This window comes from Dermacentor albipictus, chromosome 6 (genome assembly GCF_038994185.2).
Source record: "Dermacentor albipictus isolate Rhodes 1998 colony chromosome 6, USDA_Dalb.pri_finalv2, whole genome shotgun sequence".
In the NCBI taxonomy this organism is placed as follows: Eukaryota; Metazoa; Arthropoda; class Arachnida; order Ixodida; family Ixodidae; genus Dermacentor; species Dermacentor albipictus.
Window position 1 is genome coordinate 92447484 of NC_091826.1, and position 14790 is coordinate 92462273.

Consider the following 14790-nt stretch of genomic DNA (forward strand, 5'->3'; position numbering starts at 1 on the left):
TACCAGCCGCTCGTGTGCCGGACACCATACGATAGTGTGATGCCCCTCTAGTTGAGTGCCTAAAATTGTGATTCTTGATTTGGGTGCCGTTCCATGTAGAAACAGGCGGCAAGCAGCTTTTGAGTCGGATAATAGTGACACGTGTACTTATCTTTATCGGGCGACATGTTTTGCCGTCTAGCAAATGTTATCGCACAGCGCGGGACGCGCCTGCATTTATCCGAAGTTTCTGGAAAGTTGTCGATGCTTCTATCCGCTGTCTGTTGTCACCGAACCTTGTGTTATCTGATATCATCGCTTGACGCGAATGATGTAGAACTTTGTAGAAGGCATGCGGATCCCAACGATTAGTCTGGAACATTCGACGACTGCTGTATAAAAGCAGACGCGCTTGACCCGCTGATCAGATTTACGACGATCGCCGACTGTGTTCGCCGCTCTCGTTGTGCTTTAAGTGTAGCGTGTTTTGTGGGCACAGGTTCGCCCAATAAAAGCTAGTTTTTGTCTTTCACAGTATTGCTACTGTGTTTTTTGACGTCACGACCACGTGACATCTGGTGGAGGTGCTTTTCGTTCATGTACCGGACGGCCCCGCCAAGCCGTTATCCAAGCCCGGACCGCAAAGAGAACACCAACGTAGTCCCGGAGCATCGAGCAAGCCGCCGTCTTCAACAGCTGCCCCCGGAGCACGGACTTTTACCTGAGAAGACCAAGAAGATTGTGGCCAAGGCAACCCCAATGGCAGCCCCAGCGTCCTCCATCGTGCTGCAGCAGCCCAGGGAACCTCCGACGTTCCGCGGATCAACAATCGAGGACCCGGAAACCTGGCTTGAGACGTATGAGAGGGTCGCTACGTTTAACAGTTGGGACAGCGACGACAAGCTGCGGCATGTCTATTTCGCACTGGAAGACGCCGCCAGGACCTGGTTCGAGAATCGGGAAGCCACCTTAACGACGTGGGACCTGTTCCGAAGCGGCTTCTTGCAAACGTTTACAAGCGTCGTACGAAAAGAGCGAGCCCAAGCACTACTAGAAACCAGAGTGCAGCTGCCAAACGAGACGATCGGGATCTTCACGGAGGAGATGGCCCGTCTTTTCCGGCACGCCGACCCAGAAATGCCAGAGGAGAAAAACGTCCGCTTCCTGATGCGGGGTGTCAAGCAAGAACTTTTCGCAGGACTTATCCGTAACCCGCCGAAGACCGTAGCTGAGTTTTCTGCAGAGGCATCGACGATCGAGAAAACTCTGGAGATGCGCACCCGGCAATATAACCGCCAGAGGCTCACGCCGCAGTACGCCATCCAAGGACTGGATTCCGACAACCTTCAGGAGACCATCAGGGCCATTGTGCGCGAAGAACTGCGTAAGGTCCTGCCTTCGTCGCAGCCCCAAGTGGCTTCGATCGCCGACATCGTGAAAGAAGAGGTGCACCGATCACTTGGAGTTCCCGAGCTGCAACCACAATTACCGCATCCCCAGTCAGAAGCGATGACATACGCCGCCGTCGCACGCCGCCGTCGGCACGCCGTCGATGACGTCGCACGCCGTCGGGATCCGACAGCGCGCCCACCCGTCGCCCATCGGAGCTACCCGAGGAAGACGGACATGTGGCGAGCCCCCGACCACCTCCCGCCCTGCTATCACTGCGGAGAAGCCGGCCATGTGTACCGCCGATGCCCATAGCGCGACTTGGGACTGCGAGGTTTCGCCGTCAACGCTCCGCGCCCGCAGCAAGGTGAACGCCCTCGTGATATCGCTGACTACCTCGCGGCTACTCAGTGGAGCTCTCGACGACCGTCGCGTTCACCATCACCAGGCCGCTACCTGTCGCCGCAGCGCCGACCATACACTGGCCCAGCTCGGGGCCGGTCGGCGAGCCCATATCCGGAAAACTAAAAGCAGCAACCGATGGAGGTGCGGTTGCTGTTCGTCGAACTGACGAAGATCCTCCGCCGCCCACGAAGACGCCGAAGAAAGTACCCCGACGACATAACGACAAGCCGCCGTCCCGACGAAGTCTGGAAGGAAAGAATGCGACGACGAAAGACGACCTGAAGACGTCACATACCAGCCACAGGTCAACGCGACGCAGTCGTGATCCGACGCCAAGACCGAACTGTAATGCAAGACAAAGAGCCACCGACCTCGACGTGCTTCTCGACGGCCACGCAGTCACCGCCTTAGTCGACACAGGGGCTGATTACTCCGTCATGAGTGGACACATCGCCGCCCAGTTGAAGAAAGTTAAGACTACGTGGGAAGGCCCTCAAATTCGTACCGCCGGAGGACACCTCATAACGCCGACTGGAATGTGCACGGCAAGAATTACCATTCACGACCGGACTTACCCTGTCACCTTCGTTATCCTCCAGCAGTGTTCACGAGACGTCATTCTCGGCATGGACTTCCTCAACCAACACGGCGCAGTCATCGACCTGAAGTCGAAGTCAATAACTCTGTCGGAAGACCATGCGATACCGTCGGAAAACCCTCGTAGTTACCACGCCTTGAGTGTGCTCGAAGATCAAGTGAGCATCCCGCCTCGCTCCAGCATTGTTATTTCGGTCTGCACCGAAACACCCGCTGACGTAGAAGGTGTCATCGAAGGCGGCCAACGTCTACTGCTAGACCGTGAAATTTGCGTCGCAAGAGGGATCGATCGACTGCACGGAGGCAACACGCAAGTGTTGCTGACAAACTTCAGCCAGGAGTTCAAGCATATCAACAAGGGCACGACGATCGCATACATCGAGGAAATTCTGGACAACAGCAATGCACTTGTCCTCTCGGTTTCCGCCGCATCTACCCTGACGACCATGGTCGCCGAACTAGACTACGACATTAATCGAAGTCTCCCCGTGATTAAGCAACAGCAGCTCAGAAGTCTGCTCCGGCGATACAAAAGCTGCTTTTCGACGTCATCGAGAATTCGACAAACACCAGTCGCCAAGCATCGCATAATCACCGAGGAGTACGCTCGACCACTTCGCCAGAGCCCTTACCGGGTTTCGCCGCGAGAACGTGAAGCTATAAGAGAGCAAGTCGACGAAATGCTGCGCGACGACATCATCCAGCCGTCGAAAAGCCCGTGGGCATCCCCTGTTGTCCTGGTGAAGAAAAAGGACGGAACCCTTTGTTTCTGCGTCGATTATCGTCGTCTGAACAGGATCACGAAGAAGGACGTATACCCTCTCCCACGGATAGACGACGCATTGGATCGGCTCTGCAACGCTAAATACTTCTCCTCGATGGACCTCAAGTCTGGCTATTGGCAAATAGAAGTCGACGAAAGAGATCGTGAAAAGACCGCCTTCATCACCCCAGACGGCCTCTACGAGTTCAAGGTTATGCCATTTGGAATGTGCTCGGCGCCTGCAACGTTCCAGCGCGTGATGGACACGGTTTTAGCAGGCTTGAAGTGGCAGACCTGTCTCGTTTACTTGGATGACGTCGTTGTATTCGCCGAAAGTTTTGACGATCACCTTAGGCGGCTTGCCACAGTACTAGAGGCCATCAAGTCATCAGGGCTCACTCTGAAGCCAGAAAAGTGCCGCTTCGCTTACGATGAGCTTCTATTCCTAGGCCACGTCATCAGCAAATCCGGAGTACGCCCCGACCCGCAGAAAACAGCTGCCATCGCAAAGTTCCCGCAGCCCACCGACAAGAAGGCAGTGCGTAGATTTCTTGGCATGTGTGCCTACTACAGGCGATTTGTCAAGGACTTTTCACGCATCGCTGAGCCGCTGACACAGCTAACTAAATGTAACGTCGAGTTCAAGTGGGGAAACGCCACAGGCCGACGCATTTCAAGAACTCAAACGACGCATGCAGTCGCCGCCCGTACTTGCGCACTTCGACGAGCACGCCGATACCGAAATACACACTGACGCCAGTAGCCTAGGCCTCGGTGCCGTCCTAATCCAGAGAAAACATGGACATGAACACGTGATAGTTTACGATAGCCGCTCATTGTCAAAAGCAGAAGGCAATTATTCTACAACCGAAAAGGAATGCCTCGGCATCGTTTGGGCCACAGCGAAATTTCGCCCTTACCTATATGGCAGGCCATTCAAGGTGGTCAGCGATCATCACGCGTTGTGTTGGCTAGCTAACCTAAAAGACACGGCACGGTGGAGCCTCAGGCTACAAGAATACGACATCACTGTAACCTACAAGTCCGGACGAAAACACTCAGATGCCGATTGCCTATCCCGCGCCCCCATTGACCCGCCGCAGCAAGATGACGAGGATGACGACGCCTTCCGTGGAATAATGAGCGCGGAAGACTTTGCCGAACAGCAACGAGGAGACTCGGAGCTAAAAGCCCTAGTCGAGTATTTGGAAGGGCACACCGACGTTGTCCCAAGGGCATTTAAGCGTGGATCATCTTCGTTCACGCTTGAAAACAACCTACTCGTGAAGAAGAACTTCTCACCAGTCCGCGCCAACTACCTTCTTGTAGTTCCGTCGGCGCTACGTCCAGAAGTGCTGCACACCCTACATGACGATCCAACCGCTGGGCACCTCGGTTTCTCCCGAACGCTATCGAGGATACAAGAAAGGTATTACTGGCCGCACCTAACCACCGATGTCGACCGTTACGTCAAGACATGCCGCGACTGTCAGCGACGCAAGACACCGCCGACAAGACCAGCGGTATTACTACAGCCGATCCAGCCTCCTTACCGACCTTTTCAGCAGATCGGGATAGACTTGTTGGGACCGTTTCCGACATCAGCTTCCGGAAATAAGTGGATTGTCGTGGCGACGGACTATCTCACGCGCTTCGCTAAAACTAAAGCTCTACCAAAAGGCAGCGCAGCCGAAGTGGCTAAATTTTTCGTCGAGAACATCCTGTTGCGACATGGTGCTCCAGAAGTCCTCATCACCGACAGAGGAACGGCTTTTACAGCAGAGCTCACCCAAGCCATTCTGCAATACAGCCAGACAAGCCACAGGAGGACAACTGCCTACCACCCGCAGACGAATGGTCTCACAGAGCGCCTCAACAAGACCCTCGCCGACATGCTAGCAATGTACTTCGACGTCGAGCACAAGACGTGGGACGCGGTCCTGCCGTACGTGACCTTTGCATACAACACGGTTTTGCAAAAAACAACACAGATAACGCCATTTAAGCTGGTTTACGGCAGGAACCCGACGACGACGCTCGACGCCATGCTGCCGCACGTAACTGACGAAGACAATGTTGACGTCGCTAGCTATCTCCAGCGTGCCGAAGAAGCCCGACAGCTCGCCCGCCTGCGGATCAAGAGCCAGCAGAGGACCGACAGCCGACACTACAACCTCCGACGACGCTTCGTCGAGTACCAGCCTGGCGACCGTGTTTGGGTATGGACCCCGATACGCCGACGAGGACTCAGTGAGAAACTACTCCGACGCTATTTCGGACCCTACAAGGTCATCCGACGTATTGGTGCTCTGGACTATGAGGTCGTGCCAGACGGCATTTCGCATTCACAGCGGCGCCGCGCACGATCTGAAGTGGTCCACGTGGTGCGCCTTAAACCGTTTTACGGACGCTGACGAACTTCGTCATTTTTGTTCTTTTCTTTGCTACGAGTGCTTTTGTTTATTACTTTTGTTTGTTTGCAGCATCGGGTCGATGCTTTTAAGAGGGGGGTAATGACACCTGTACTTATCTTTATCGGGCGACACGTTTTGCCGCCTAGCAAATGTTATAGCACAGCGCGGGACGCGCCTGCATTTATCCGAAGTTTCTGGAAAGTTGTCGATGCTTCTATCCGCTGTCTGTTGTCACCGAACTTTGTGTTATCTGATATCATCGCTTGACGCGAATGATGTAGAACTTTGTAGAAGGCATGCGGATCCCAACGATTAGTCTGGAACATTCGACGACTGCTGTATAAAAGCAGACGCGCTTGACCCGCTGATAAGATTTACGATGATCGCTGACTGTGTTCGCCGCTCTCGTTGTGCTTTAAGTGTAGCGTGTTTTGTGGGCACAGGTTCGCCCAATAAAAGCTAGTTTTTGTCTTTCAAAGTATTGCCAAGGTAAATATACCTGGTAGCGAAGCTTCCATAGGAGCCCATACGTTCAAAACATGGCGGTCGATCGCCGGTTCATGGGGCTTAGCGCCATCTGTATGTGGTGGGAACACTTCCGGCGGAAGAAAAAATAACGTGACGCCATGTCCGTTAAAAGCAGAAGTGACGTCATTTTGTTTTCGAAAGCGCGAAATTTGTTTTGTTGTTCTTCCTTTGGAGCTATATATTCAAATGCCCCGCCATTCGACTTGATGGGCGTTTCGAGCTTTCAGCGTGGAAAGCGATGCAGGAAAAGGTCAGCCGTACGGTTGTAGAAATCGCATCCCTGCACAGAACGTACTTTCTTTGGAGGTCGACGAAAGCTTTAGGTATAGAGTGCTGATCCTATTGTCGGATGCCAAGCTCGTCGGCCAGCGCAGTCGCACGAAAACAACCACACAATTATCTGGCGGTCGTAACTCACTACTTTTGACTGAATAGATGAAGAAGCATCGAAGCTACCCGCGTCACCAAATTCAGACAAACTTCGACAAGCAAGAAAGCACAAATTGTGAGGGGGGGCGTATTTCAACAGGTGATATGAGTGCGCCTTTCTGCCCATTTCAAGACGTGCATTGCACTGCGAGTGATAGGGGCGTCAACGCCCCCTGCAGCGATGGGCGCTGAAAAGAAATGCATTTATTAATAAGAATAAAATAAACGTATTTTCTTAAGTCATCACGAGTATATAAAATTGACTAGGAATTTGATTTTCGTTGAATGAATCTAACTGTGTCTCGTTTGAATTAAAAAACGCGTTTTTCTTTCCCAATGTTTGTTCCCTCCAAACATAGTCGCGTTTCAATCGCTGCTCCCATAACCCCCCATGCTGATGTCGGTGACTATCTGTACTGAACCGCTTTTCGCCCGAAGCTGCGCGACCTATTTGAATCGACCTTGGTATTGCTACTGTGTTCTTTGACGTCACGACCACGTGACAATAGGAAAGCCGAATTAGTTTGGCGCTCGGCGCCCTGAATTGCCAAGGCGATGGCTGCAGCCTCTGCCACGCATGCCGAGGTGGTTTCGAAGGATGCCGTTGTTATGTTGTTGTTGCATGTAGAGACTATGGTGAAAGTGTCTGAGCTGCCTCGACTGGCATCCCTATAATACACCCCTGGTCCCATGCCAAAACGTATGTGAAGTGTCTTTGCCTTTGCTCTGTGTTGTCCGGGATGGTACTTGGGGTGCATGCTTTTGGGTGCGATGTGCGATTGAACGTTGCGGTCTATCTGTGCCATTGCCGGAAAGCCTATCCTCGCCAATACTTCCCTGCCCTGAGTTGAAGAACAAAGTCGTTCTTTCTGAGCATATAACATCGCGACTGCGTACTCGTCAAAAGTGATGTGCAGGCCCAGTCCTTCGAATCTCTCTGTGCTAGCGCATTCGGGAAGACAAGGGCGGCTTTGAAGGCTTTTCTTATTATAGTGTTTGCCTGTATAATATCTTGGCTTGCCAAGGCCTGATATTGAGGAGCGTATGTGATTCCGCTAATTACGAATGCGTGAACCAGGCTTATGGTCTCTCCCTCAGTTAGTCTGCTTCTTTCAACTCGCCGTATTATTCTGGCCACGTTTCCTGTGACCTCTTTCAGTTTTTGGAGCGTGTGGGATGTTCCAGCGTTCTGCTGTATCCACATCCCCAATATTCTCAATGTCTCCACTTCACGAATTGGCGCCCCGTCGAGAGTAAGAGTGAGTGGCACCCACTCCTTCTTGCGCATTTCGCACGCACCCGAATGAATTACAATTCTGCAGGTGCGCATGCCATGTCCGCCGCCCTCGCGTATTCCACCACTGCTTCTATGGCCTCTTGAATAGTTTCTTGCTTGTCCCCATAGGACCCCTGGTGAGCCCAGAACATGATGTCATCGGCATATATCGCACAGCCGAGTTTCGGGTGTTTATCTAGCTCCAGGGCTAGCTTTCTCATCCCTACATTAAATAGCAGTGGAGTATAGCTCCCTCATGGGTATTTCTGTCGGGAGAGTTGAAGGTGTCGGACCTCGTGGAGCCTAATCCAATTGTGGCCTTGCGGTCACTGAGGAACGAGTGCACGTAGTGGTAAATTTGCGTTCCGCAGTTCACCGCTTCCAGTCCCTCCAGAATAGTGTGGTGGGAGACGCTGTCGAAGGCCTTTTTGATGTCCAATGCCAGTACAAATTTAGCGTCCGACCCTCTGTTGAGGCGCAGCACTTCGTGCTTTAGTAGTAGAAGAACGTCCTGTGCCGACACGTGGGGTCGGAAACCGAACATGTTGGAGGGGAACATATTGTTTAGCTCTATGTGGTTCGAGAGCCGCACGTGCACAACCTTTTCAAAGAGCTTCCCCACGCACGACGTTACGACGCACGATGTTACGGAGATGGGTCGAAGGTTGTTGATGTTACGAGGCTTACCTGGTTTAGGAATGAGAATAATTTTTGCTTCCTTCCAGTCTTTTGGAAGGACGCTGTCCTCTGTCCAGACCGTGTCGTTAAATGATTTGGTCAAACGCTTTATCGTGTCGTCACTTAGATTCCGAATCACTGCGTTCCTGACCTGAGAGAGCCTTTCTATAATTCCTCCATGTAACCATACGCGTTGTTTGCCAGAATGGTGCTTTTTTCCACCGGGGTACAATTTTAATGATGAAGAAGCTGCGCTCAGCCAGGTCGAAGGTTGTTGATGTTACGAGGCTTACCTGGTTTAGGAACGAGAATAATTTTTGCTTCCTTCCATTCTTTTGGAAGGACGCTGTCCTCTGTCCAGACCGTGTCGTTAAATAATTTGGTCAAACGCTTTAGCTTGTCGTCACTTAGATTGCGAATCACTGCGTTCCTGACCTGAGAGAGCCTTTCTATAATTCCTCCATGTACCCATACGCGTTGTTTGCCAGGATGGTACTTTTTTCCACCGGGGTACAATTTTAATGAAGAAGATGCAGCGCTCAGCCAGGTCAATCAACCGCGTTTCGAGTTGGGCCTGTTTACACTGCTCGCAGGGTTGATCATGAGGATGAAAAACTTTATTTATCCCTCATTAAAGGGAAGGGGGCAACGGAATAGAGTGTGGGGGGAGGAACCACTTGAAGTAGGCCTTCTCTATCCTCTAAGCCCACTCCAGGATGGCGTCCTGAAGGTCGGGTAAACTACCAAGACACGCACCAGCTCTCCCGCCTCTACTTATAACTTAAATAAAGACATTACAATTGAAAGCTTTCTCTTTAAGCACCAGTGTTAAGTTAGCTTTGGCAGGCCTTTGAGTGTGCAGTCGAAGGTACTTGTTTTGCAAATTGAACCGGGGGCCTTTAACAGAGTTCACTTCGACGTCACACTCAGGTGTGGCCAGTTCAATGCTTTTCAAAAAATGGATTATTGAAAGCCACGCAAAAAGCGAAAGGAAAATATAAATAACACTAGGAAATGAAACTGCCTCACAATAAACCTTACAGCACACGCAGAGGCACACGTGCGCCTCTAAAAAAGAAAGACAGATTATAAGCTGATCCCGCATGGGTTTCTTGTTAGCCCGCCCCATAAACAAATAGCAAACCCTATGCATTAGCAAAAGAAAGTATAGGGCTTGTCAACACTATGAACAAGATATGTTACTACAAATTTAAGGCCATTGTTGTCTTATGATTGGCGTACTTGCACCAACACGTTTCAAATTTTTGCCGTAGAAGACTATTGAGGCGGACTGCGCATCTACATGATTTTTCTGTATAGGAGCTTCACACTGATTTCCTGGCCTTTGGATATTAGTTCATCCAACGTTGCTAAACAGGCTTCATACATCCCAACGTCGCTTCTTCCGATAGCCTTACACGAAGAAAAAGTAGATCCCTCTAACTTTTTATTACGACGCGCCATCTGTCATCGACATCTTTTTCACAAAATTTGGCGCAGTGTTACAAGTATAAAAATAACCGGTATATTACGCTTAGTTATATATTGCCTATGCTCGACGACGAGATATGTACAGAGCGAGACATTACAAAACACACAAGACAGATATACGAACACGTTTCGAATACACGTTTCGCGCTGTTACTATTTTCAGTATCGATTACCGCCGTACCCAACGTGCCGCCCTTTGGAGCCGTCTTTTCGAGTGGAGTAAAAACCTAAAATATGGTTTTTAGCTAACAGGAGTGCCACTTGAGTTGACGAATATCGCAAGTATGGACACGAACACGTTTGTCATGTAGAAAGTTTAATGGCTGAGAACAATAAACAGGGCACGTGGTCGATGACTGTGGGATGGCGTCGCTCACGAGAGCTGTTAATAGAAGTTGCGAACTATCCAGCTCAGCAGGGATACTGCAACGACTGCCGCAGCGGCCTTAGTTGTGTGAGCACCGTTTGGTTTATCAAATGTCGAGGTGAAATCCACAATGGCGTCAGCAATCTTTTGTAAATGCGCTATAGCAGCTGAGTTATTCTTGGCATCGCAGGGTTCAATCGCCTTCTCGATGCAGACCTTCAAACTTCGTGCCCCCCTGCAGGAACAGACATAAAAAAAAACATCAGACACAATTTCCTATTAGAAGCCAAAATAATCTTATGCATAAAGTATATTTTAAGCTCAATAAATGTTGAATATCTCCTGCCTCAGGTAGGGAATCTGAGTAACATTGTTTATTCGATAGATCCTAAGGGGTATTTGTGATAGTATCAAAATGAAACAATCTAGGTATGTGGCGCCACGGCGGAAAGAAAACGCGCAAATGCAAAAAGCATGGCTAATTAGCAGTAACCCATGTCCATGAAATTCATGCTTTCATATATTTCACCTGGCTTAAATTTTGCCGTCAAACTGACACAGTTCGGTCACACAGTGTGCAAGGAAAGCCTCCAGGCAATGTAAACGACGAAAAGCCGATGTTTTGGCACCAAAGTATTGAGTGTGACGAAGCGATATCAGCTCAAGCAATACATCGGCGTACACACGTTCAGATTAAGGCTCAGTATATATATTGTTATAGGGAGTATAAACAGCTGGCGCTTGGCTAGTCAAGACTCCACAGGGCACACAGGTTTTAGCAGGTCTTTTAGTCAGACAGGAGGCACTCTGACCCTGCACCACTACAACGTCTGTGTCTTCGACACTGTTCGTGACATTATCCCCGGCCGGTGAAGCAGCGTACCGGGGCTGGTTGTGGTTCAAATGGGTTATCTCATTTGTAACGTTTGAGGGGGGAAACATGAACGATGTAACTTCGTGGTGTGGCCGCTGGTGATGAGGATGCAATGGGGGTTACCTCATTGGTGACAGGAGTAACCTGGCGCTGCACGTGGCAGAATGACTGAAACGACGTTTATTCCACATAATAATGTCCCGAGAGCACTGCCGTGGAAAGGGTATTATGGAAAGGTATTATTGCAAAAAGGGAAGGGTGATGCTGTCTCCGTTTCTTTAACGAAGGTCCAGGAGGCAGCTAAGTGACGCCCGCATGACCCTTGTGGCTGTCGCGGAGCCGATCACCGACCGACGGTGCCGCAGGGTCCTGGTACGCGGTAGAGCCCGACCTACCGCGACATTAACTTTTCACAGAGGCCAACGCGACGAGATGGAAGCCTGAGAAGGACGAGAGAGCCCGGTGAAAAAGCAATATCCTCGTGTCGACGATCGTAGATGCATTTTTGTGCGGCCTGCGATGGCGAGAGCCGAGGGCGGGCTACTGTGCGTGCAACGAGCGCATAGGAAGTCGTGGACGTGGTCGCCGTATCAGAAGGGAGCAAGGTGTTAAGCGTAATATGGGACGGCGGCCAAAACGAAGGTAGAAGGGTAAGTAGCTGGCAGTGTCAAGACGCGATGAGTTGTATGCAAATGTGGCGGACGGGAGGGCAACCTCCCAATCGTGGTGATAATCAGAAACGTACATGGAAAGTATGTCGCTAAGTGTACAGTTGAGGTATTCGGCGAGTGTACTCGTTTGAAGGTGATATGAGGTGGTAAAGTTGTGGTTAGTAGCACATGATGGAAGTAAATCGTCAACCACACGAGACAGGAAGCAGCGACCGCGATCTCTGAGTAGGTGACGTGGAGCACCACGTTGGAGGATGACATCGTACAATAGGAAGTCGGCTACGTCCGTTGCCGAGCTGGCTGGCAACACTCGAGTAAGTGCATATCTCGTGGTATAATCTGTAGCCACTGCAAACTATTTGTTGCCTTTCGTAGAAATTGGAAAGAGGCCGAGCAAGTGCGGGCCCACTCGATAAAACGGCTGGGTTGGAACGTCAGTTGGCTGAAGGAGACCAACAGGTTGAGTGGCAGGTTTCTTGCGCCAGTGATACAGGTCAGAAGGTGTTACGGAGCGAAGAACGGAACAAAAAAGGCCCTTTCAGAAGAAAACTGTGTGCCCTGTGCAATCTTGATTATTGAAGCACTAGACGTTTGCTGTTGAGTAAATACTCCCCGTAACATCTTTTTGTGGAGGTTGCGGGCTCTATTCGTCCCGGCCCTGGATCTTCGGAACGGACGCCGCGTTTCTCCTGCCTCCATGGGCGAAGACAGTACGCCGTCATTGCAGCCCGCACCCCCAGCTCCGGCAAAGGTGGTCCTTTCGCATCCCTTCAACCGGAGCACATTTTGGGCTACGGACAACGAAGACGTGGACGATTTGCTCCTATTGTACGAGCGCGTGAGCATGCACCACACGCGGAATGAGACGCTTATGCTAGCCGAGATAGTTTTCTGCCTACAAGGCGGACAGGTTTTAGAAGGTTTTTTAGTCCAACACAGACTCTGACCCAGCCTCACTACAACGTCTTTGTCTTAGCCAGTGCTCGTGACAATACGTATATATATATATATATATATATATATATATATATATATATATATATATATATATATATATATATATATATATATATATATATGCACGAAGAAGGTATTTCCCCCAAGAACAGATATTTTTGGAGGATACCTGCTGTTGTTACGCTCTACGCTCCCTGTTTCTAGCGCTATGACATGAAGACATTGAGGCAGGTGCAAACCTCCAAAAATATATTTTCTTGAGTGAAATACTTTCTTTGAAAGTGCCAATAAGCCTTGGCAAGTAGCCTCGTGATGCCCTCAGGCTTCGTAACACTTTCAGGACATTCCATCGCGTTTTTTTTATTTCGCGTCTTGTGCCTCGCCGAAGGTCCCTTTGTACAAATTAAGCTTCTGGGTACCTTAGAAATGACACGCAATACACGAAACACGGTAAATAGGAATGATTTATCGGGTTTACCATCCTAAACACAACACGTGTTACGAACGACGCCTTAAGTGCTCCGCCAAGTTTTTTTTTCTGCGCGAAGATGAAGGCAATATTAAGGATGACAACCGCGCATTCGCGTTTGTGTACCGGAATATGAGCGTACAGAATGTGCTGTTTCCTTTCATCCACCCTATCACGCTGCTTCCGAAGTGAGGGATCGAACCTGCCCCTTGCTCAGCAGTGCTCAAAATGTCATCCAACAATCCTGAGCATCTGGCGTCTGTGCTTAATATAACGCGTTCGAAACCAAATGTCACACAAACTTGGGTAAGTGGACATGTGACCCTTGGGTATTTTCCACTCTTCAGCGGACCTCGTTCAGCCATCTTGATTCACTAGGTATGTACCGCTTCAATGACAAAGCAATCATTCAAAGTTTTCGTGTTCGGCAGAACCAAACGCGCATCATACACATGCAGGCAATCTTATGTTAATGCATACTCGTACACGAGCAGCGCAGTGGAATACGCGGTGGCGCCCCTAGCTGGCGCAGCCAGTCCAGAGATCAGCGCGAGAGAGGAACCAGGCATTGGCTGTACATGGCTCATACATGGAAAACACGGGCGATGCTGGAGATAGAAATTGAAGACGATGAGCGAAACTGCGAACAAAGAAAAGCAGGAGCCAACGTTTCGACAAGTCCACTTGTCGAAATGTTGGCTCCTGCTTTCACGTCATTCTCGTTTTGCTTATGCTTCACGCATGACGCTTTTTTGTGGCGGCAATGTGGTGTGCCGCTTAAATGCTGGTCGCATTAAATTTTACAGTCACCCTGAGATAATTTGAGCTGGATTTTTTTTTCAGTTTCAGCTACATGAGATCCCTATGGTTATCCTCACTCGCCTCGCCAACGTGGGAACACCACCAACGCCTTGCATATTTCAGGAATCTCGGGGCTGACGCTGACATGACGTGTCACCTAAATTGAATATTAGTGCGTCATTGGCTTCTCGCAAATACCTTAGTTTTGTCGCTTACCTCTCTTTTGCTTCCGCCTGAGCCTCGAAGGTTCCACCTTCAGAATTTGGAATGGTATCACAGGAGCTTATGGCAGTCAGGTTCATGCATTCACGAAGTTGCTGAACAGCTGAGTGACAAAGGCGCAAAAGGAAACCGTTATTCATGTGAGAAAAAAAAACAATTTGGTCAATTAATAACTGTCTGACTGACACGCTAAGATGCTTGCGGAAAATGCAATTGTGCGTGTGTGTGTGTGCGTGCGTGTGTGCGTGCGTATGTGCGTGCGTGTGTGTGTGCGTGCATGTGTGTGTGTGCATGTGTGCGTGTGTGTGTGTGTTTTGCTAATCGAGGTTCCACTTGAAGTGCGAAGCGTTGACACCAACAGGCGTACTATTCGCCGTTCTGGGGAAGCACTGAGGCGCAGTTTCTGTAATCAACTCTTCTTTTAGTTCTTAATGACGAGCTAACTCGAGGCATGATAAGCGCTGGCTCCACTTATTATGT

The 14790-nt window shown here is 50.1% G+C and overlaps 1 protein-coding gene across 2 annotated transcripts in view; it reads right to left on the minus strand.

The window, feature by feature from the left end:
- Positions 1 to 10248: 10248 nt before the first annotated feature.
- The window catches only part of LOC139061292 (uncharacterized), a 57797-nt gene continuing 53255 nt past the window's right edge, over positions 10249 to 14790 (minus strand). For both annotated transcript variants that reach the window (XM_070541059.1, XM_070541058.1), the window contains exons 8-9: positions 14305 to 14413; positions 10249 to 10551 (exon numbers count right to left, since the gene is read on the minus strand). In XM_070541059.1, the coding sequence (XP_070397160.1) occupies positions 10335 to 10551; positions 14305 to 14413 (326 nt within the window). In that variant the 3' untranslated portion in view covers positions 10249 to 10334. The remainder of the gene's footprint in view (positions 10552 to 14304; positions 14414 to 14790) is intronic.